Source organism: Sander lucioperca, chromosome 1 (assembly GCF_008315115.2).
Source record: "Sander lucioperca isolate FBNREF2018 chromosome 1, SLUC_FBN_1.2, whole genome shotgun sequence".
Lineage (NCBI taxonomy): Eukaryota > Metazoa > Chordata > Actinopteri > Perciformes > Percidae > Sander > Sander lucioperca.
The window spans coordinates 29,738,312-29,763,770 of NC_050173.1; the positions used below are offsets into that span (position 1 = coordinate 29,738,312).

At 41.5% G+C, this 25,459-nt stretch overlaps 1 protein-coding gene across 8 annotated transcripts in view; it reads right to left on the reverse strand.

The window, feature by feature from the left end:
• atp11c (ATPase phospholipid transporting 11C) overlaps positions 1 to 3,415 on the reverse strand; it is a 50,790-nt gene extending 47,375 nt beyond the window's left edge. For all 8 annotated transcript variants that reach the window (XR_004898732.1, XM_031302887.2, XM_031302886.2 and 5 more), the window contains exon 1: positions 2,865 to 3,415. Coding sequence is in view for 7 of the 8 variants with exons in the window: in XM_031302887.2 (XP_031158747.1) it covers positions 2,865 to 2,891 (27 nt within the window). In the remaining variant the exon portion in view is untranslated. The remainder of the gene's footprint in view (positions 1 to 2,864) is intronic.
• Positions 3,416 to 25,459: the final 22,044 nt, after the last annotated feature.

Below are 25,459 nucleotides of genomic sequence, written 5' to 3' on the forward strand. Positions count from 1 at the left end.
AAATTAGCATGATAGAAAGTTACATAATGAACCCCCACCCCTAAAAGGTGTTCTTTAAAGCTATCAGGCCACAAGAAAAAGAACATAGCATCAAAGGTGGATGTTCTATGTTACGAGTAGGTTACGGAAATAAATTGTGAAAATGTCAGGACATCACTGGAGTGTCTATGAATCAAAATCTAAACCACAGGGGAAAAACTGTAGGCTAGAATCTCGCCACCATCCTTTGATTAAGGTACATTTTCACATGGTATTTTCACATGCTACTGAGACAATAGACATTACAATACTTAAGCGTTCTACATCTTGTGCCTAAATAACCCAATAACCAGGCTGCCGTTTAAATGCTTGTGGTGCTGAATAGAAAAACAACTGTGGCGTCTTATTCTTCACACAAGAAATGTGAATCACAACCATAAAAACAGTCCAGCTAACTTTACATGTTTTAAGTTGTTTAAACTTGTCATATTCAGATTTAGGGCATTATTATTTTTAGATTAATCGTTTTGTAAATAAAGTGTCCGAAAATAAAGTTCAAAGATATACGGTTTACTTTCATATAAGACAAAAAAAAAAGCAGCAAATCCTCACAATCGAGCAGGAAGAAATAGAGAATGTTTGGCATTTTTGCCTAAAAAAGGACTTATCAAAATGCTTACTGTTTAATTAATCAATTAAATTACTTAATGTTTCAGCACTAAATTCTCTTATTGTATAATCCAAACTCAAAGCAATTCCGTTTGAGTCAACATGACCATTTCCTGCCTTTGTGCACAGGGTCAGAACACCTGTCGAGCTTCAGTGTACTGCATTACTGAGCAGAAGAATATTTGCTACAGTACTACAACACAGTCAAAATATAAAGCAGAAACTTCACATGTGATGTCAACCAAACTACAATGTAGGAGGAGGCATTCTGGTTACCATGGTGTGAAAAGATACTGAGGTGATGCCTGAATGATGGTGTTTTCATGTATCGGTGCTGTTCTCCTTGCAGTCAAGGCAGGGGAGCTCCCACAATGTCCTACTATCACATTTTCGCCAGGCTCCACCTCTCACAGATCATACTGCTGCCTTCAAGGGCTTGAGCGAACATCAAAGGCAACTGTGTGGTTTTGCATTCCTGTCAGAGCATCACTACCTCTGGAGCTTCCCCCCTGATGAAAAGCCCAGCCATACTCGCTCCCACAGCCATCTTTAATAATTTTCCAAAGACACACTCAGGGTTTAGTGGCACAGTGCATCATAGTGGGAGAGTCAAGTAAGACACATGAAGCCTCCTCAGTGCCTTTTGGTATGAGCAGTCACACTCTCCTCCGTCTCTATCTGTTCTCCCTCTTTATGATGCACATGTACCCCCCCCCCCCTCTCCCCCCGTGGGTAAGGGGAGGGTGGTGTGAATCAGGAGGCAGAGAGCCAGAGCCTCAGATAACGGCACTGTGTGCATCAATGACAGTGTGGCTGGCTGCCCCACACAAAATATTATTTACAGCTCACACTGGAGAGAAATAACAGCAACAATCCTCTCCAGAAGGAGGGAAATCAGCTGACCTGGCAACACTTAAAGAGAGGCCATAAGGAGGATCAGGCACTATAATTATTATATTGCTTCCCCTTATTCACTGTCAGTATCTATACTGCTCACATAGCCTGTGGGGGATTCAACCCGCTGGTGACAACAGGTATGGTGCATAAGAGGATGATAAATGGGCAGTAAAGGCGGTTTAGCATAGACCTGGCCTTGCGCATAGTTCCTCCACTTTCAACTAGCCCACTCATGGCTGATTAACGTATAAGAAGGGCAATGAAAACCAATGGATGAACTTTAAAAGGGTAAGCATTAAATTGCCCAATTGTGAAATACGATGTCAAAGCATTTCACGCTGGCAAAACACCAAATTCTTCTATTGAACAAATCCAGTGGCTGGATGCAAATTAACATTGGAGCAAAGAGGGACTGTAGCGCAAATAGAAACCACTATTATGCATTCTAAGGGAGGGCTGCATATTGATTATTATCAGTATTGATTAATCTGTGGATTTTTATCTTCTTATTTTATCCAAACCAATGGTCCAAAATCCAAAGATATTCTATTTAAAGATATAAAAACACTGAAGAGCAGCAAATCATCAAATTTAAGAAGCCAGAACTAGTTACGTATTTAATTTTAGTTAAAATAATTAAGATGGTTATTAAATCCGTTGCTGGTTTTCTTTATATGCATTCTTCGGCTAATTGTTTCAACTCTAGAGCTAACCATACATTAGGAGAAAAGGGAACGACATATCTTTTGATGCAGGTCTTTGTGCCTTTAATAGAGTGCTTATTTTTAGCTTTTGGGACCCCAGAGAAAATCAGTCCAGGTCTCTGGAGACAGGTAGATGTTCTCTCAAATAGAGCTTTAGTTCCAGGGTTATACAGGGAGCACTCACTGTACATTTGATGATACGGTTGTTAAGAAGGTGGATTTAGCTACATGGTGAGATGTAAGACAACAATTCACGTCTGTGACCTGAAAGGCTAGCTAGTTTTATGACTCTGAGTTTAGCTAACATCAGCTTGCATTTGTCGTGACTTCCTGGCTGGCAAAGAACTTGCCAAGCAGTTAGCTAACTGTCTCACTAACAAGACCAATGCAGTGGGACAACGGCTGTTTCGTGTTGCCAGGCAATGTCAAGTAACAGTTTGTTGTAAGTTTCTCACGAATTTCCAGCGAAAATGGGAAAAGGAAATGAAAAGGAAAGGCCAGCTTACATTATTTCAGAGCAGAATCACTGCAGTTAAAAAGCTAGCAGGAGCAGCAGGCTGTCATAAGCTAACAATGTGTGTATGTGTGTGTGGTGTTGATGCCAGGCACACATACCAAACGGTTCAGTCTTCTCCGTAGCATCTTCTTGTTTTTATCTTCTTTGATTTCGCAACACTGATGAACTCTTCTTATTCAACACACGCCTCCGGGCTCTGCTTCAGCTTCTCCGGGGAATAACTTTACATGTATGTTAGTTAACCTGCTAGCTCCTTAGCTATCTATTCTCTACTCTAACGTTAGTTCTAGCTATATGAAATGCCGCAGCGACGCTACATCGTTTCCATTTTGTTTGATTTCGGCATCTTCGCACCATTCGCATTCTCTCCCCCTGATGAATATTTTCCGCGTTGCGGTGTACTAGTCGCGCTTCCCTTTGCTCAAGGCTGAAACAGTCCCTGACATTTCGCTCTGTGCCCTGTTGCTTAGACTCGTACAAATCATTTATAGCTCTCGAGTCTGCCTCGCTAACTGCCACAGACACACTGTTACTAACTTCTGTTTTCAATCCCTGTGCTGAGGCCGCCTCACGTTCCTGTCAAACAAGTATTACTCCAGACCCGCAGCAACCCACAAACGTTCCCACGTTCACAAGCTCCACCCGGTGAAGGTGCGGCGATTTTCGCTCACAATGTATTATGGGTAATGTGGTCTGAATTTGAACTACAATCTTTCCTATTCTCCTGCACGTTCAATAGAAGAGAGGTGGAAGTTTGTGATTGCACTTCAAGGATCATATACATTTCTTCTCTGTATACACGATGCAAAAGAGGATCTTCTAGAGTGACAGCCCATCTCTTATAACAGAATGATGGATAATAAGCTTTAGATAGAAATTATACCATTAACTTAGCACAACCTTAAGATGCAGCTGTTATTGGAGAAAAAAATATAGTCCTAAAACAGGTAATCTTTTATAAATAACGTATGTACAAACATATTACAAACAATGGAGTTGGAATACGATAAACTTTTATTTATGGTTCCAACTGGTCCTTGAAATCCTAGCCTGTGGGGCATAACAAACTTTTTGTTTCGGAAATAATCCTCTCTGTATTTTTGGAGTGCACGGTGTAGTAAAACTGTTAAGCAGGTGGAATTATCATTACAGGCTCACTCAAGAAAATAAAAGTTAATTAAATGATGCAAGTTTTCAAACGTCTTTGCTTCAAAGGTCTCACTTCTTATTGACAGAGAGAATTCCCACGTGAAGTTTGGGAGATTGAAAAGTTTGAATTCTGATTTTATAGAAAAACACATATGTATGTCTTGACTACTGGTGTCATCAGGTATAATGCAATGATGTGGTGAAAAAATGCTGTTGTGGCAAAACAAAGACATGCAGAATAAGCGGAAATTCTGTGTAACAAGGAACAGGAAAGAACTATGTCCCTAATATCTGAGGTTAACAGTGTCTTAGTTCCTGGTATGCCTCATCAACAGTCATACTAAGAGTGATAAGGAATAAAAATGAATGCATTATTAAAGATGTAGATGAAAATGTTGGAAAATGTTGGTTGGAACTGGTCACTTTTGGGAAAATACTTCATGAGAATTCTGATTTATGTTATTTTGAGTCATGAATAATATAAACACTGAACCCTTGCATAAAAGGATTATGTCTTAACTTTTACAATACATGCAATGTGAAATCAAGATGGTGCTTAAAGTACATGCTGTAGGTCACAGACAGAAATCGGACACCCTTGTGGTTCTCAGAGGCTAATTTGTATTGAGTGTCACAGCATGAGCGACCCTGGCAGATATTTGCATGTGGCAACAGGTTTGCATATTTGCCTCAGTGACATCCTTCATGCAATTTAAAATGTGGTCATTTTAAAAACTGGGACAAATAGAGTAAGAGAGGAAGTGTAGTAAGGTTGCAACATAAACATAAACTATACATTTAACTTTCAGATATTCATGTTATCAAGGTCACCAGCTAAGTGAGCTGATGTGTGTCTAGCTGTGTCAGTGTGTGTGTGTGTGTGTGTGTGTGTGTGAAGTAATTCTGAACCACAAAACACTGGGTGATCACATTTATGTCTATGTGGTTTGTGTTTTATATTCATTGGAAACTATTTCTGGTCAACACTGACTAGACAACATCTTTTTTTGAGTCACAAAATGAAACCAAGTGACCTTAATAAGCAGGCTATTCTTAATCAAGACTCCCCCATTCTGAAATCTATACTGACTAAATATTCCCTTAAAGGTCATTTTTTTTTTGTAAGTTTTTACATAAACAGTGTGGTCAACAGCTCAATTATGGTTCAGTACCTCGGAGCAATGGCTGACTTGTTCTTTAGGCAAATATTTGGGCTTTGAGCTAAAAGCTATAAAATCTCTCAAAGTCAAAACATGGACAATCTCACTTGCAAAATGTGGTTTCAGTATGTGCGTCATGTCATGCACCTCACAGTGACATCACATCAGGAAGTAAATAGCTTGATTAACACTGTGGTGCAGAGAAAACACACAACAGGCATACATCATTAAAATGTGGGCCAGCTGTCATCTTTGACAACAACACTTGATAAGTACCTCAGTGTGAATGTTTACATTTTGACCGAAACCTCTCATCTAGCTCAAACAACCAAGAATTTTTTAGAAGTCACAACACTGTCAACACATACTGTAGCCCATGGGCGATTTTAGACCCTTGAAATTTAATAATAAATTTCATCTCAGCCCCATCCCTTTAAAAAATAACAATAATAAAAAACTTTTCTTTTTTTTTCAAGTTGTGAGTTTCAAGTTAGAGTTTGCGAACTTGTCTGTTAGCGACAGAGGACAAACAATTACAGGTTCAAAGGGCTTAAAGCCATAGACTGTATATAAGAATGGACCAACAGATCCCGTTGCTCTGGACGGAGACCAGTGAAGGCCATTAGAAGCACTTTTCTGGTGATGGCTGAGCGTTACTGCGCAGCCTCCAACTGAGAGAGACGACGTAAATGTGCCGTGAGCAACGTGTCTGAAAGTTGTAAGTCTTCTGGTAGCTGTGCCAAGAGAAATCTCAATCATTCGGAATATTGCAGAGACGGAGAGCGTAGGTATATGTAAGGAGATAACATAGGCACAGGCTAATTATTGCTAACTAAAATGCTAGTTAACATTAGTAATTACACTTAAACAGCTAATGTGAGACGAAACTGCCTGCGCGCTTCTCCTGTACTGTACGGTAATTCCTCTACTATGCGACAGTAAGTCGCGTGGTTATGACACAAACGTTAGCCTATTTTTACAAAAACGTCTGCTACGGAGCCATAACATGAGGTACAAGGTAATGGAGTCTTTTATACATTGTCGTGTTTCTTTAGAAATAAACAATGGACAAATAGAGTCTTTAAACGCTTCAGATGTAAAGTTATTCAATGTCAAAGTGGCGCCAAAATGAATGGCAGTCAATGGAATGCTAACGGGAGGTGATGGCTTATTAGCATCAAAATGGCGCCATAGGAGGTTCGCGGTCCAAGGAGACGCTTACCCCCTTGCTTAAAGCACCTGTAACCCCGTCAAGGAAAGGGTTAACAGAAACGTAGTTTGGGCCTATTGGAGGTGGTTGTGCCAGACTCCCGCCTTTGGCTGGATCTGTCTAATCTGTCAGAGGAAGAACAGAAGAAGTTGGTAATTTCATGGCGCAGATTAGAACCCAAATTGAAACGTAAGCAACTAAATTAGCTGAATGTTAGAACATTGGGTCAAATTAGTCATTTTTACTGTGATTTATAAAGTGTAAGGTTTAGGTAAAAATGTTAGCTGACGTTGTTGTTCTGTAGCTAGCTCAGAGATTATCGGCTAATGAAATTACTGATTTAGCATGGGGGTAGGGGATCACTATAAAGTGTGTGTAAAATACTCAAAATTTAGGATTATAGAATCTGCAGATTATGCGTGTTGTGTATCATTCTATGGAATTGCTGTCACAAAAAGGTTTTCTAGTCGTCTTGTGTTTTTGCTCAACTATTTATTTCAGAGTAAGGGATAAACCTTTTTTATGATTTCAATATTATATTAAACCAATATAAGCAATACACAGTTAAAGGCAGGCAGTTAGAAAGATTTGATGATTGCATAAAGATGAAGTATCTGTCACATCAACTATTGCCAATGAACATACATGGCTGTAATTTGGACTCTGACTCCACCATGTGGCCAAATAAAAAAATGTTTCATTTTATTTTACTGAATTTTGAAAATCTTTTCCCCTGATCCTTTACAGAAAGGTTAACACACTGAGTGATCTGCAGTGTAGCTAAGAGGATTCCACACAGGGAAAGGCCATTTGTAGAAATCTACAGCATTCAAATGCCTAAATATATATGCCTTATTATTAACAAGGCCTGGAAACCACCCTGACTCTCCACCCCTGGCTCTTCATGCCACTGTTCTCTCTCTGCTCTAATGCTCTTCATTTTTTATTTATATCTTTATTTTTAATTTAATACATACTGTGTACATATACTTATACTTATATTGTTTATACCTATATATTGTTTAATATTCCATCTAGAGTATGTGTGACGTGCACCAACAACACCAAAACAAATTCCTTGTATGTGTTAAAAAACGTACTTGGCAATAAAACCCTTTCTGATTCTGATTCTGATTACATATAAACTCATTGCCACATTACAAATTTCTAGAACAGTCAAAGTGACTAAAATCAACACAATAGACTAAAGTGTACTGGCCCAATACTTTAATTATATTAACTTCCTTTAATGTAATATAATTAAGGTTGAGAAACTAATCTCACCACAAGCTCCATTTAGTAGCTGTTCTAGAGCTTTCAATCATATCACATGATCTCCCTTAGCATCTTTACCACCTTGCAGAGGAAGATTGTGTGAGACAAAACATGGAAAGCTCTGAAACTGCTACTGAATGGAGCTTGTGGTGAGATACTATTTTTAAACTTGAATCCTCAAGGAAAATGTAAAAAAAAAAAAAAAAAAACACAAACATATTAGGATGTCATTGACAAACTGAAGAGCTGAGGCAGCTCAGTGTCATGTGCTCAGAAAAGCACTCCAATTTACTCAGCCGAGGGACTGGGTTTCATACCTGTGAAGCTATAATTGCTAAAGTATGGCGAATCTTGAGCTGTTGTTAATGTGGATGAACGACACCAAATCTATACAATTGAATGGTAGAAAAAAATACCTAGAAAGAGATTTATGAATTACACATATTACCAGAAAGCAGTCCTATTTTTCTGCTACTTCATTCAGTACTGTATCCACGTGTTGAATACATTCATCTAGCAACTGGTTGCTGTAATTCAATGCATGTCCACATGGTGGCAGCCCAGTAACATCAATGAGATGTAACAAACTTGTTGCACTGGGGGAAAGAAAACCTGAGCAGGATGGCAGATCTGATTACATGAACTGAAGTTCATTGCAGTCAAAAATCTTGGATTTTTGTGTAGTTTTTTGAAGACAAAACTATTATAGTATAAGTGCTGTTCAAGACTGAAATTTAAGTATGTTGCACATCTACACAAAGTATCTATGCAGACTGGTCGTTCAAATGTTGTGTTTGGTATGATTTTAGTGTTCAAATCCTTAAGGGAAAGCAGAGCACAAGATCAACACAGGACACCAGATAAATATACAACAAAGAGTGTCACGAATATTTAAAAAATATTGATAAACTAAAATGAATCTAAATAAATAGATGTACTGTATGTCTTAATGTATTTCAGTACGGTCAGCTGAGTGCTAAAAATAAAAACGGAATAAGTACCACAAGGCAATTGCATGAAAATTATAATTTTATTTCAAAGTAAAAGTAAGGTTCAAGGGATGAGAAGAATGACACAATTTGTTTGTTTGTCTTTTCTGCACTGATAAATTAAAAACCGCCAAACACATTTTAGAAACACTTGACATTTATTGGAGGATAACAAATAATTTGTTTTATTAACATTGTTATTTTAAATAATTTTCTTTTTTAATATATGAATTATATCAGACAGCTCTATCTGCTATCCAGAGAGTGCTGCTGGTTCTGTGTTTTTGGTCCTTGGTGAAGTGTACAGTAGCTGCTGAATTTAGTGGGCATTCCTTTACTGGTTCTTCCCCTGTGAGTCTCATTCGTAGTTCTGAATTTAAACTGACAGCCCCTGTGGAGGAGTTGGGAGACTTCCCCAGCCATCTGTCTTAGAGCAGCCCCCCTCTGACACCCCCTTCCCTCCCTCCACGCATCCCTCATTCCCACACTGGGCCTTTGTCAGTAGTTCCTGTCCCTGGACTAGGCGTGGCGTGCGCAGAGGCTGGGGCGACCGTGGGTGCTTTCAGAGGCACCTGCAGATGGGACAAAGGGCCAAGGGTGCTGGGGCTGAAGACAGATTGATGCTTTGTGCACTGGGGCTGGAGAGAGCAAGAGAGGGAGAGCGAGAGAGAGAGAGAGAGGGTGGTGGGGGATAGTTAGCTGAGAAGTTTTCAGGGAGAGGATTTTTGGGGGAACACGGGTGGGTTGGGGGAGAAGGGGGAGGTCTGTCACTCCAGTCTGTGTGAGTCCAAGCTTTGGAGGACCCGGAGAGATTGACAGCTTTTGTGGACTGCATCGCTGCACAATGGTCGTGCTTTAATGGGCGGTAAAGCTAGAGTAGAGCTTTGGGGAAGGTTTGGATGGGAGGTGGTGCTTGGTAGTGGTTGCGATGGTGGCGGTGCGGTGAGGCTGAGGGATGGGGAGGAGGCTTTACTGCTTTGCTTGGTGGGGACCAATTCATGGTATTCAGTCCAAGGCTCGTTATTCACTGAATGCATCCAGTGGAGGAATGCAGCAGCATCAATTAGAATGTGTTAGCAGATAGCAACGCAGAGAAGAAAAACCTTTCTCTCCCTTTTGCTCACAGGACAACACAGTCCCACTATAGGAGGTGTCAGAGCCACAAAGCCTTTTTTGTGGGTCTCTCTCCATTACATTACCAGTGCAATATGTAAGGTGGGGACTCTTTTGATTTAAATTAAGTGGAAAAAACACTAAATCCTATTTTTATTCAGCAGGGATAATGGTGTTATACTCTATAAAGGTCTTTAACTACTTATGTGTGGCTTAAAATCTTCCCCAGCTCCCTTTTCACTCCACCTCAGTGTCTTACTCTCATTGGGGGCATTATATTTATTCAATGGTGGAGGGTCAAAGGCAGACGGTTAAACAGAGTTGCTTGTAGCCTTAACTGCCGCATCACTTCTAATTGTGTATCAGTGGGTCAGTGGTTTGTTGTGTTGTCCCCCTGTAAGAAAAGAAGAGCGGATATTAATTTAAACAGTATCTTGTAAGGCATTGTTTGGAGTGGGCTCAGGCCACCACTTCAGACTCAGAGGGCCTTTTAGAAAAAGAGTTTTTTTCTATAACTTTCAAGACAGTAATATAAAAGAAGAGGAAGGAGTCGAAAACACTTTGATGGTGATCACATGTCGTGGTTGACACACCATTCTGTGTTTTGAATGTAGAGAGGCCAGCCATACATGCCCTTCGAACTAATTAGGCTGCACTTAATTGAATGCTTTTTCAGGCTGCACACAGCAAACACATTCTGTATTGAAAACAATGAACATAGCTTAAACTTAAATCAGCCATGTCCCTTCGTTTTTTTCACTAAACATTCCTACTAAATTTCCAATTCATGCTATTTGTGAAAAATTTAGAAAACAGGGGGGGGGGGGTATTCTGCACTGACTAACTTGAACAAACTGATTTTCAAGTTTTCCATCCATGCACTCAGCATCCATTTTGTCTCCAATTTCCTTGCTTTTAACACAAGATGATACAGATGGCATGTGTGCTGAAATGGAACTGGGAATTTTTGTTCTCCTTAGGTTTAATGAGAACTAACTGGCAGGAACCTCTTGTAGAAAGGTGTAGATTTCAATGTGAGCAATTATGTTTCATTTGAAGCCAAATGAGCCAAATTTGCATCCTCTGAAAAGGGAACCAGTGTTAAACTGTATGAAAAGTGCAGCAAATTGGGGCAAACATCGCAATGTGCAGAAATGCATCTCCGCTGTAATTGTGTAATTGTAGAAGAGCTCTAAATGCACAGCCCAATTAAACTTGCTTCTTCTGCAAGGCAAAGAATTGGCAGGTTATTATGCAGGGAAGTATCAGCACATTTAAATAGCTGCCTCCCTCATGGGTGGGGATGGAGGGTGGGATCATTTGCAGCAAAATGGAATATCTGATCGAATATGGACAGATGTCTTCATACATGTGGAGCGGCTGTGAATTGGATTGGAAGAGGCAAGATAGATGGATGGCCTCCTCTAAAAGATAGAGCTTCCTGCCCTGAGTACTGAAGGGGCACAAGAGGAAGAGGGTGAGAGAGGGGGAAGGTTAAGCTCTCAGTGGGGGGAGACATTTCCCTGAAACACCAGTTGATGGGTTTCTCCCACAAAGGGTAGAGTGACGCAGTCTGCACTGCTGCAGAACAGCCTGGTCTCTGTCTGGATTAGGCCCTGCAGCACACAAAGGGGAGCTCAAGTAAACGGTTCATGAATGTTGATTAATTGAAGCCATTTTTTTGCAGTGTGCCATGGAGATTTAGAGGGTAGGGGTGCATAAGGGAGTTTTGTGAGTAAGCAGGGAGAACTGTGATCCGAGGCTGGAAATGTGTTTTTGTGAGTGTATTTTTCAGATATGCAAATCTTAAATGGTTGCTATAGATCACGAACTGACACACAAGTGTGATTCATAACTTCTGCAGAGATTCCTTAATCTCTCTGACTTCGACAGTTTTCCAGTAAAAAACAAAAGTTCTAAGAGCTCAATCGAGCTGGCATGCTGTGACTATCTTTGGTCTCTGTGTGCTTTGATTCCCGATGGTGTTGTCAGATGTGCCCAGCTGGCACAGTGAGCAGCTCAGGTGGCAGAGGCAGCGAGGAGGTTCCCACGATGGGGTTTAGGGGTACAGGTGTGCTGGGAGAATGAGGGTGGCCCAGGGCAAGGAGGGGCGAAGCACTGGCCCATAGCCCACCTCAATGGAGGGATCCCAGGGGCCAACTCAATAGCCTGGGTTCCACTTGATGGAGAGAGAAAGGAACGTTTCAGCCGCTGCCCAGCAGGAAATATCTGGTTGTGGGAGACCTCTTTCAGGACTCACTGTTTGTCTGAAGGCTGTCACAGCAGATGAGTACTCAGCAAACAGCGTGAACAAGGATTTGAACCAGAAAACCAACAGAGCCTTGACAATATTGTGATTGGGCCTTGTCTCTTTAGAGGGGGCTGAAAGCCGAATTGAGAGCAGTAACAAGTGCACATTCAGAGCAGGACGGGAATGCCTTTGGGTTGTGTTTTATGGTTTTGAGGCTTATATGTGGTGGATAAAACAAAATCATGTTAATCTCCCTTTTCTCTCTTCTAAAAGCAGAATGGGAGTGAACCTGTGGCACTTTAATGGCCTAACCAAAAGTCTTACAAAGTCATTGTTTAGTCTTGTTAAGTCAGATGTGAATGAGACCTCTGCAGTCAAAACAGAAGACAAGTTGGAGCATTCTTTAACAATGTAAATATAAGCACCTAAATTAACAGTTACACTGAGTTTATTTATGTTATTTTCACTTTTTTTTCTAATGAGCCTGCTATGGACGCCATACAGAAGATATAGCCTACTGTTCTGCAGCCTTTCAGCCTTTTTCATCGTTCCAGCTGCACCTGATGGTGTAATGTAAGATTCACAGTGCCTCTGTGAGAGACTACAAAGTACTTATAAAACAACAACATAGTTTAGGTTGCAGTGATACCTCTGTATTAGCTATAGAATATATATTTTTCACCTACCATACACACATACACATATGCATGCATGCACATATGAACACAAGACATTCAGTCAGTCAAGCCTGCACGCTTACTCACTTACTGTGACTCACACACACACACACACACACACACACACACACACACACACACACACACACACACACACACACACACACACACACACTGTGCGTTTCACTATCTTTGTGGGGACCCGTCATTGACATAATGCATTCCCTAGCTCCTTACCCTAACCTTAACCATCACAACTAAATGCCTAAACTTAACCCTTACCCTCACCCTAACCATAACCTAATTCTAATCCTAAAACCAAGTCTTAACCCTCAAACAGCCCTTTGAAGTTGTGGGATCCAGCATTTTGGCCCCACAAAGCTGTCCGGACCCCACAAGTATACTGTATTCCCAGTTTTTGGACCCCACGAATATAGCTAAACAAGAACACACACACACACACACACACACACACACACACACCTTTGATTTGTCACCTGCTGCCCAGAACAAGGGATTAGAACTGCAGCTCATTCCAGTGGAGAACAGGAGAGGAAGGAGAACAACCTATTACTAATATAACGCATGTTGCTGTAACTAAAGACACTTTTGCTGAACTGATGTTTTCTAAATTTAAAGCAGCCATATTATGCTCATTTTCAGGTTCATAATTGTATTTTAAGGTTGTACCAGAATAGGTTTACATGGTTTAATTTTCAAAAAACACCATATTTGTGTTGTACTGCAGTGCTCTCTCTCACTGCTGCAGATCCTCTTTTCAGCTGGTCTCTGTTTTAGCTACAGAGTGAGACCTCTTTTCTTCTTCTTCTTCTGTACTATCTTTGATTGCACTGCACATGCCCAGTAGCTCAGATGTAGATCATGTCAGCTAGCTAGCTCCATAGACAGTAAAAGAAAGGCTGTTTCTACAACTTCAGTCAGTTACAAGGCAGGATTAGCTGGGAGACTTCTAAATGAGGGCGCACATGTAAGTAGTTCTTTTGTAGATTATGGTGAACTTGTGTGTGTTGTAGCAGTGCTTTGCTATTGAGAACGAGGTAGCATGCTAGCGTTAGCATGCTAGTGTTAGCCATAGCGTTAGCCATAGCGTTAGCATGCTAACGCTACGAGCTAATGGTTGCGGTTAGCCTGCTCGTTTCGGCTTGTGACGTCACAAGCCGTGCTGATTTTGAACAGCTCACCCAGAGACTGAAGGCAGGACACGTTCAGAAACTGTATCTCACTCTAAACAGCATGGATGGATTTTTTTCAAAGTTTGTATGTGTGTGGAAGCACCAGAGACACAACATAACACCCCAAATCCCAGAAAAAGTGATTTTTTCATAATATGGGCACTTTAAGGATAAATGACAATTAACTTAGAAATACATGCAAATACAGTAAAATAATGCTAGTGTCGTTCTTATTTATTTTGTGGTTATAAAATCCACTTTAGACCCATAGTTGGTTTCACCAACAGGTCTGATAATATCTATCCATCAGCTAACCACACGAATAGCATGAGGAGTGGGAATCAGTAAAATCAGATTACACATAAAACAAACCGATTATATGCTTCAGTTTTTGTTTCCCCTGTGACTTTGTATACATTTATCGACCTATTTATCCATTTAATGGTGAGTGAGAGGGCCATACAAAGAGCAATGTTGTCTTTTGGAGGAGTTGGGCTAACTTTGAAGGTTTCTGAAGAGAGAGGCTTGTGATGGAATGGGCCGGGAAGGACTGTGACTTCTCCATTGAGAGTGGAGGGGCACGCTGGATTAGCTTGATTTGCCTGTGAATGGGCACTTTCCATTATTCTTGTTAGGGAGCTGTCACATCGAATTGAGAAAGTGAAAACCTCCTTTTATCAACCTTTTCCAAGTGAAACTGAACAGGCAATCAATAACTGAATTCAGACCCGGGGGGAAAGTCAAGCAGAATGATATGGAGCTGTTATAAAGGGGGTATTAGTCAAATTGCTAATGGAAAAAAGCAGATAACTGATGTCATTTTGGCTCCAGATGCTGTTGAGTATAACAGAAAACTGAAAATAAAGAAATTAAATCATAGTGGTACAACTAAAATTAGGTTCTAGGGACTATTTAGTACTAATAATAAAATGGTAATTATAATTGTATTCCAACAATACAACAAAAAATACAACAATTCCTACTATTACAACTGCCACCACTACTAATATGAATCAAAATATGGATTAATAATAAATTAAAGAGATTTACATTTGTGCGAACAAAACAAGTGCTATAAAATATTAGCTTCAACACAGCAATAAACTTCCTTTTTTTAAACGTCAACAAAAAATAAAAAACTTTAATAAACCCCCAAGAAATACAGCAAATCACAAAAGTATAATTTTCTTACATTCAAACTGAAAGTCACAAGACTTTAATAAGATGATTTTATAAGAGTTTTAAGAAAGTATGTACATTCATGGTATGATAATTATTAGTAAGATGTTACCACAAAATGTATTGTAATTTATGTGACTGTACATTTATCACATTATGATTATGATCATTTTTGCAACAAGTTTAATATAACCCAACCACTGTTGCAAGACCAAATAAACCGGGAGTGGCTTACTTTTTATTATACGAATGACACCATATTGTTTTGGAGTTTCATTATATTGACCTTATTGTGCCATTGTGCTTGTTCTGACACCATGATAATGCCTGAATACAGAAGGGAATTATGCTCTGTATAAATAGATCCCATAGTCAAGGATCGCTTCAATTATCCCTCTACACATTGACAACATGAACAGAATAAAAACTAAAGCCTTAGTCCAAGCTGGTCTCAAGGCGCTCTTCAAACATTGTTTTGGCTATTGTTAGAGGGGCAGAGGAACATCATCAGCATGAATGCCAATAGAGAAAAGAAATACATTCATCTGATACATTAACTGCTTTTATACATTCAAAGCATTAACTGAGAAAAAAAGCTAAAGAAAAGTTATTAAACTATATTAATAGCTATTTTAAACTACATTTGGTCTATTATTGTTACTTTATAACTAAAAGTCTGTTTGCATTGTCTTTTTAATATATCATTTATAGCTTTTAATCCTGTTGCATATTCTGTTCTAAATATATATTTTTAAGTGTTTTTAGCAATTTTCTATTATATTAAATTGAACATGTTATCATGGCGAAGGGCTTCCATACCCAAACCATTAATCAACAAATTTTTTCATATTGCTGCTCCCAATTTTTACGCTGGATGGAGAAACTGAATCGGATCATTTGGCCTCATCAATCAATTTGGTAATTGATGTCTTAATCGTTATACAGTTAATTGAGCACCTTGATTGTTGCCTGTCATTGTTCAAAGTACTCAGATACATTGCCCAGTAACCAGCCTGCAGCAGTTTTGGGGGAATTAGTACAACATGAATTTTGTTGCCTTACAATTTTAACACCACTTTTCCACATATTTAGCAAACTATAAACGTGAAAAGGTGTTTTTGAAATTTCTTTTTCTTTACTCCTCTTATAAAATGTCTGCTGTTTTGAATAAGTAACTAAAAAATAATGGTATAATGATTTTGTTGAGTGCTCCTATTCCTGCCAATAAGAGTATGTGAGGTTTTCATCAGCGTAATTGTCATCCATCCATCTTCTGTGCACAGTGAGTTGATAACAGCCTATGAAAAATGAGTCATGACTGTAATGAGTGTCTCACCTCTGAGTGGTAACCACGTTAGCAGCCCTCCACGGAACAGTAATTCCCCATTTATTCCACTTCACTGTCTTTCCTCCACCTCATATACCATTTTACCTTCAAATTTTCACCTAACAAATCCCTCTTTTCTCAGTGCAACCAGTCCTAACATTAGTTAAACACTAAAGGCCCCGGGCCAGGCAACTGAGGCTGCAGAGGCCACAGGCTCTCATACAGACAGACTCTAGCAGGGGATAGGTGTAGGATAGCGGCTCGAGGGGGGGGGGACCATGGGGGAAGAGTCCTTAATTGAGTTACAGAATACTTTAATTAGGACTGTTTCCCTCATTCCTGATCTTAACGCTTCACACACAATATGAAAAAAAAACAACCCAGTTCCAGCCCCGGAGTGCAGCTGCAAGGCAATTATCATCAAGCACCCCTGCATCTGTGTACAAACAATCCCACAGCTGCTGGCATTGACACTGTATATGCAGAGAGTAGCAGTGAAAGCCCAGGTTGACCCAGGGGCTCCACTATCGCCTCCAAGACCACGACCTATTCATCTGGGAGGTATTTGTGACACCTATGAGCACTCGACCTGTTTACAATTTCAAATGTGCGGTCACATTATGTTTACCACAGTGTGTGCTCTTTGTTGATAGAGATAGAGAGTGTCGTATAAATGTTTGTATCATTATGCAAAATGATAGAAACAGAGATCAATAGGTGCCTAAAGTGTACATTCCCACTTGTCCTAAATATTCTATTTATCTACAGCTCTATTTATTTAAGTGTAATTCAGCAACTCTTATAGAAATATTTTACCAGGAAAGAACATACATATACTATAGCTACAAGCTTTAAAGTCGTGCTCTTTCTTCTCCTCTAACTCCTTAAAATTCTTCCCCCCTTTCTGTCCTCTTAAATAGCTTTACGGTTGGAAACACAATTGTATTCCACACCATTTGGCAGTATTACATATATTCAGCTTGTTCCAGCTCTTCATTGAAGCTTTATGTTGTTTACATATGTTATTACACATATTCAAACCCTAGACTCCATGTTTTCTACATATTTCCATCAAATAGAAATATTCAAGATGTATTGTGCATCTTTGGTTACACATTTTCCCAGAACTTTAGCCTACCCTATTTGGTATATTTGGAAACTTTGAGAACTCAACTTTCTTTTTCTTTTTTTAAGATTATTTTTGTTTTTTTTCCGCCTTTATTTTTAATAGGACAGCTAGGAAAGGGGAGAGACAGGGGGAAGACATGCAGGAAAACGTCACAGGTCGGATTCGAACCCTGGACCTCTGCGTCGAGTCATAAACCTCGAATTGCATGTGCGCCTGCTCTACCCACGAGAACTCAACTTTGAAGTTAAAATAAAATGATATGGGTTTGAACAATGTTTGGCTAGACAGAATGTGTTTGTAAAGACTGAACCACCCACAAGTCAGCAAGGTTTAAGGGATTAAGATCTAGAATAATTACTGCATCCATCAACAATATAAGAATACATATGTGTGTTTGCAATCAGTGTTGGCACATATGTGTGTGTGAGTGGGTTAAATGTGTGTGACAAAAAATGTGAGTGGGCTAGCGAGAGTGAGTGAGTGATTGAGTGAGTGGGCCTATTTGTGAGAGCACCGTGACTGAGAGGTCCACTGTGGGATCGAGGGGGGATGGAGGATGACTTTATGACACTGAGGGGACAGGATCAGGGGCAGAAACAGAGAGGGCCTGGGTGGAGGTGGTGTGGGGAGAGGGGCAGCCCTAGCTGTCAGCTCTGAGGGGCTGCTGGAAGACTCAGCAGGAGCCCAGCTTGGCCCCCGGGATGCCTTGTCACCACGGCGAGGCCTTGGAATGCACCGACACACAATGAGCTCCTGGGGCTCAGAGGGCACTCCGATTTGATAACCACATTAAAGTCCTAGCAACATCTGTTGGGGTGAAGGAGAAAGGCCTACTGGCAGGCTTTAACCCCCCAAAACTGGGATCATTAACCCTCAGCCCTGTGAGAGAACAGGGACAACAGCCCTCTATTTGTCAGCCGCCCTGCACAGGGCTGCGGGGGCTAATATTTTACCAAAAACAGCGTGAGAAGAGAAGCGGCCCTGGGCACCATGGAGAGCGCTCCTTCACACTTAACACACACATTAGCAGGAAAGTACAGTCTGTTTTACTTTATGGAACTCACAAAATAACATTTGCATAGCCTCCAAAGTAAAGGGCCTTATGGAGTCTTTAGTTTGCATTTTGCGCACCATTCAAAAAGTAAACATTACAACTAATGTTGTTGCAAAACATCTTAGCAAATATAAAATAAATAGAAAGGACATGGACATCATCTTATTGTCATATGTAATACATTAACCTACACAAAGATGGGTATTATTTTCCCCTCTGGTTTGTTAATGTGTAGTTAGAGGCGAGGGGGCCAAGTTGATGAGGACGGAGAAATAACAGGTGTCCTGTCACAAAGACACATCTCAGGCTCCAGGATGCTCTGGTGCTTTGTGGATCAGCGCCAAGCCTCATCCACCTCCACAGGTTTCAAAGCGAAGGCCACCTCTCTGTAATGAATAATTAAGGAAACAAAAGGCCCAGAGGGGGTGAGAGTGTGGGGGAGGAGGCGGCAAGCTGTGGAGGGCCTAATGCAACTAGGCCAGATGCAGCAAGAAGAGCTGAGGTTTTTGCCTCTGCGCTTCATAGAAAACATCATCCTAAATGTATTCCCTGGAGATGAGGGTCTGCAGGAGGTGCCCCCAATGCACAGGGTCCTCAAGTGCCTCCACACAAGTAATCCCATTCACTGCAGCTCATTACATGGGCAATTAAGTGCTGGGTGGAGGAGCGGGGCGGGTTGGGGAGGGCAATGGCGAAGAAGTGTGTATGTGAGTGTGTGTGTGTGTGTGTGTGTGTGTGTGTGTGTGTGTGTGTAAGTGTATAGAGCGGTAACCATCATTGAATTTTAAGGATCGAAAACCCCACCAATCCAATTCCCCCTTACCCAGCATCGCCTTCGCTCGCTGAGCCAGCCCCTCCCAGCTCCTTCACCTGGGCTCGGTCTCTGTGGACACCTGCTTCTCCTAATGAAGATCCATGGCTTCATTTCCATTTCTGGAGTCATATCAGAGACTGCCAAGCACAAAACAGGCCTGTTTCCTCTGAAGCCTGGAGAGCCGGATAGAATGACACAGCTAAGTGCTCTGGCAGAGCAGGGCAGCTGCGGAGCCTGAAAATGGGATTTGGTTGGGGGTTCTGAAGTGGGGGGCTCGGATGGAGAGGACCTGATGTTTGGATTGGCCACAATGGCAGCCGTGTGCTACCTCAGCAGCTCCTCGGGACTAATGAGGCTTTCTGCAGAGATGGAGGAGCAGAGGAGAGGGCATGAGGAGGTAGAGAAGAGGAGAACAGAGGAGGAGTGTACCACTACACACCTACCTCACACACCACTCTCACCTCTTTCGCTGATAACAGCTACGCTAACTCTTGAACACACCAAAGATTTTGGATAACACAATGAGTACACATTCACGACACACAAGCGCAGCTGTCGAGATACAACCATTTTTTGGTTACTTGATATTTACACACAAAACATTTAACAAACCATTATTTACAGCATAATGTGCCTACTTTGCTCTACAGTTGTATAGCTGCCATGTACTGCAACTTCTTTGTAACTAGTAAAATCTAATGAAAGCATTCAAAAGAAAAGAAGGAAACACAAAATAAGGATTACTTTAGGCAGGTATACTTTTAAATCCTATCATGAACAGATTACCTCAGAGACTTGTTGATTTGCATGTTCAAGTCTCAAGAAACTTTGCATAAACTCTAATGTTTTAAATTTTTTTTTTTACATACATTAAATTCAATACCAGCCCTGAGCTCTCCCCATCCAGCCCTCTTACCCCTTGTGCAGCAAGCGTGTGTGTGTCTTTCAATACAGTGGTCGAAGCTGTGCTTGTTAACATGTTCTAGCTCACTGACTCCTCTCAGCACCCGGGGGTAGGGCCTCATAGCTGAGCCAGGTGAGGAAGAGGAAGAGAGAAAGAAAACAAACAAGGTGACACCTCAGCCATATCGCAGCTGCCTGCTCCAGTGACAGACCTGAAAGAGGTCCCGCCCAGTTACCTCAGTTCATTTTATTCAGTCGATGAAGAATCTTGGAAGAAATAATAAGTCATAAAATGGTGCCAGGAAGATACTGGCCATACATTAACAGAGGGAATAATATTTTGCTTATTTGCAGAAAAAAAAACTCCTAAAACTCTAAAGTTTGCAATAAAAGTAGAAACAAAAGCTGATAAAGCAAGACAAAACAGCCGCGAGAAGCAGATGAAAGCAGAAAGATAACACTCCTGTCAGTTTCCAGACACAGCTTCTGACCAGGCAAAGGGACAAAAACAAAAAAGTCAGAAATAAATGCAGATGTGAGAGAAACCCTCATACATCTGGAACAAATCTTCAAATGAAGGGCATGTCTTCTGTATCAACCATGTTTAAAAAAATAAAATAAAAGAAATAAAAAATAAAATAAGAAAACAGGTCAGAGCATGAGGCATAAAGGTGGCCTGTTTTATGTATGTAGGGGTGGAGCCTGAAGAGGAGGGGGCTTAGGTGAGGATTGTGTATGGTGTCACTTTGCAGGCCTCTCTGCACTCACCTGGAACAGAGCACTTCCCCTCCCTGAGTCTTATCAGTTCCCAGAGGAAATACCTGCCGCAGGTAAACACGACCCTTCGACCTCTCGGCCATCTACCTTGCCCCACTCTCAGCAGACCCTGTCCCTGTCCTGGAGCCTGTCTCTGTCTAAATCCAAAGATTAGCTCTACCACAAGCCTTAACACCCAGCTCACCTCTGCATACAGCCCAGAGTCAGTGTTCAGACCAGGCAGGTCTTCTGACAACCCCTGCCCCAACCACCTTAGATGTTGTTCTTCATGCACCAGTGAGGAAACCTTAATCCCCTCCTTCTCCTCCTCCTCCTCCTCCTCATCCATCCCCTCATCGCTCTGTCTCAAATTTAATCGTATCTACATATCACCAGGTGTAACCAAATATCCCTCTTATCAACCGAGGTGTCTTCAGTTCTGTTTTGCATTGTCACAGGAGTGATTTATTCAGGTGGAAACTGAATATAAATAATATGTCATATGTCACAAGAATGGCGCGGTATTTGCGATGGAAGTTAGCTTCATTAGAGTACGAGAAACATGATGAATTTCCAAAGTGATCACATTAAAGAATGATTGTAATTAAAATGGAGACGTAGTCTACTTTTAATGACTTTGGAGTGTAATTAATTCTTCTACAGTATCTATAACAGAGTTTCTAATAAATGTGGGGGTGGTGATTTATTTTTAATTACTTCCTTACGAATTTTGAAATAAGAGTTTTTCTATGAAATATGACATAGCCAGTGATCATAGCAGAGCAAATGCCACACCCTGCTCATTTTACATATGACATATATACATGCTCATGGACTCGGGCAGCCATGTGAATGCACACAAGTAAATATGCATACATGCATTTTACAGCCAGTTATGGTTACTGAAATCTTATGTAGCTGCAGATTTCCTGAATAACTTTCCCTTGCTTATACACACACAAAGAATAGAAATGTGGCAAATAAAATGTGCAGAATATACTGTATTACACCAGAAAGAGGAAGTCTTAGCGGTGTGTATTTGAACTTGTTCTACCAGTCCTGCTGTGGTATTGCTGGGAAGATGAGGAGGAGGGCGGGCGAGGCACTGCTGATACTCCCGGAAAGGGGACTGTCTCCCAAGGGACAGCTGACCCCGTTAGAAGGAGGCAAAATTCCCACAATCCTCTGTCTGGCTCCAGGACAGAGGCCACAGGGCGCTGGCCCATGGTGGCCACCCCTTCCACTCCAACATCACCCCACCTCCTCACCACTACCTCCACAGGGTCAGGGTTACTCTCTCACCCCTGGGGCACCTACATCTCCCCCTCTCCCTATCCCCCTGCCCCTCCTCCACTGTCACCTGAGCCACACAGGTAAATGCTTGACTTTATTTGATGGATGCGGTTTCCCACGGCGACAGTGATGTACACAGGGCCAAAAGCCCCTCCTCCCCCTCCCCCTGGTGGAGTCTGGACCTGGAGTGGTGATTTTGTGCTGATAACCTCCTTGGCGCACCCCTTCTCAGCCGGGTCGAGGGAAACTGGAGAGGACAAGACATCCTGTGTGACAGACCTGAGTGTATGCCTCATCAGGCTAAAACAGAGGGGCTCCATTCTAAAATCAGCCTATAAAGACATCCGTACACATCAAAACAACATACTTAGTGCTTGAATGTGAATGTGATATGACTGTGTAATAAATAGATACATATTTTGTGTGTATATTAAGCAGATATCTGTTCATCTGTACATTTTCCTATTTCTAGGGAAATTTGCCAACTCACTTCACAAAGTCATGACATCTATTTATAGACTGATTTAGCATTAGTAAAGTAAGCTTACACTCTATTACACATTACGGGGAGGTTACGTTCTGCTCTAATCAAGTAAAGTGTCCCTAAACACACCTTAATTAACAAAAAATGATGTTTTTGTTCTTTATCAATGACAACCCCTTCCTCTATCTCCTCCCCATTATTAGCAGATAGCGCTACATTAGAGATAAGCAGGACAATGGCCGGGGTGAAGGCCTGGATCACAGTTGTTTCTTATCTCTCACCTCATCTGCAGCCTGTGGTGTCTCTGTCAGAGGATGTTGTTAAACCAAGTCAAACACTCAAACATCCTGTGGCATCACCCTGCACACACACACACACACACACACACACACACACACACACACACACACACACACACACACACACACACACACACACACACACATATACACACCTCTTTATGGCAGTTCACACTTGGCTGGGGCTTGACCACTGTGGACGGTTCACAGGCCGGGGATGTTGTTTGCTGAGGTGAGGAGATCCTGGATTTCTTTTGGAAGGCTTGAAATATGAGAGATTCGTACTGACTTCAAGTTAAACCTAAATTCTGATTATATAAAAACCAGAGGATAGTCTTCATGAGGAAACGAGTAAGCAAAAGTGTAAGCAATTGTGATTGTTGAAGCCTCAGAACAGGTCTATTTCAAATAACCCAATTAATCAACTGTCAACATTTAAATGATGGTTCTCATTATAGCGTGGAAATTATTAACAAAATTCAGAGCAAACTTCTGAGGGTGGCTCTTTTTGACCAACTTTCATCAGCAGTAGCCCTCAAAATGCTTACATGATTGCACTCACTCACTCTCTCTCTCTCTCTCACACACACACACACACACACACACACACACACACACACACACACAAACCATCTCCTCTGTGAAGGGAGGAAGCCCCGGTGCAGGCAGGTTAATATCAGGAGCACTTGACAACAATGGTATGTTATGAGGTGCTGCAGCGGTAATAAGGTCTTTGTTGGGACTTTAGAGCACAGCCACATCACATCATTACTCATCCTGGGAGACCAGTTGCCAGTCGGCATGGCAACCGGGACTTGGCTGAAGCCAGAAGCAAGACCAGAATCTCAATGCCCGGAGAGAGAACGAACACACAAAGAATGTTCTAGTGGAAGGAAAAAGTTTACAAGTGGCCACGGTGACCCCAGACCACTGCCTCCGAGATGAGAAAGAGTTGATCTGAAACCCAACAAATTTAAGAAAAGGAAACATTTAAAGGAAAATCTACTTTAGTGTGAAATAGTTGTTCACCAAATTGCCAAAAAAAATTCCACCAGATGGTTTGATTTGAATGTTTACATAAATGTTCACATCACATTTTATTCATCAAAATCAACTTCAGATTAGTTCAGATAAACAAGACTGAATGGATTATCCAATCAAACAGGAAATGGGTTCAATTCGGCCCTCTTCCATTTCCATCTGCACCCATGTTGAGTGTGTGAATGGACAGATTAGGAGTGGACAGTGCAGTCAGTGGAGGTATGCAGCGGTGTGAGAGTTTTATCCTGCAGGTTGTTGGGTGTGTTGGGTCAGTGTGGAGCGGTCAGCAGCTGCTGCCTGGCCTAGGTCCCACAGTTCCCAGGCTGGGGGGATTGACAGGCCAGTAATAAAATCAGGCGCCCTGGTTGGGCTGTGTGCGGCCCATTGTTCCCCCAGCAAGGCCCGCGGCTGCTGTTTACTTTCTCCCATATGCATTATTCAACGGCACAGGAGCTCCCGGAGAAAGGGGCCCCATTCAGGGATCCTCTTGCCCTTGTTTTGTTTTGCTAATTTTCAATTAAAATAAACCATCTCTTGCCAGTGCCGTGGCTGAGTGGGGAAAGAGAGAGGGACAGTGTCCCTGCCATTTGTGCCGTCTGAGGAGATTAGACCAAATGTATAAACGACAATAAACTGGGATGTATCATTCATACTGTCAGTGATATGTTTTTCTATAGTAGGATTTAAATGGAGACAATTAGAGGGGTTGGTGTTTCAGCTGAGAGCATACGCTGGCCTTTTATTTATGGTATTGTTGTTGAACATGTCCCCCAGCATACCCCTCATTTTTAAAAGCGGATTACATATGTAAACAAAAATCAAACATCTTCAGATTTATGTTCAGTCAGCCAACAAGTGCACTTCTGTTACACTGAAGCACATTATGGGTTTCACCCTTGAGGTTGGAAAAGGAGGATTCCCACATGGTAAGGGAAAGTGTAAACTAATCACAAAGACAATGACTTTTCAATAATGACTCCCAGAGGTCATTAAAAGAAGACAGCCTGGACTAATCAATAAGTCCGGTGATAGCTCTCTTTTTTTTAACCGCCTCTTTCACACAGGGGGGGGATGAGCCAACCATGTGGAGTGCAGGGACAGATGCAGTGACTGTGGGGAACTAGCAGAGTTAAAGATTCACCACACATCTGTCACTTCAGCCGGGGCGGCAGCTCATAGTCTGCCCCCGCTGACAGCCTGACTGCCTGCCTGGCTGCCTGACGCCATGCCTACCTGTGGCTGTGGTTTGTTGCTGAGCTTTACCATCTGCCTCTCTTTTGGGTCTCAGTTTGCTTGATTCCCTGCATGTCGCTCTAATTCCTTTCCTTATCTTTGCCATTCTATTTCCATTTTCTTATTATGTAACCCCCCACTAACACCCTTACCACACACACACA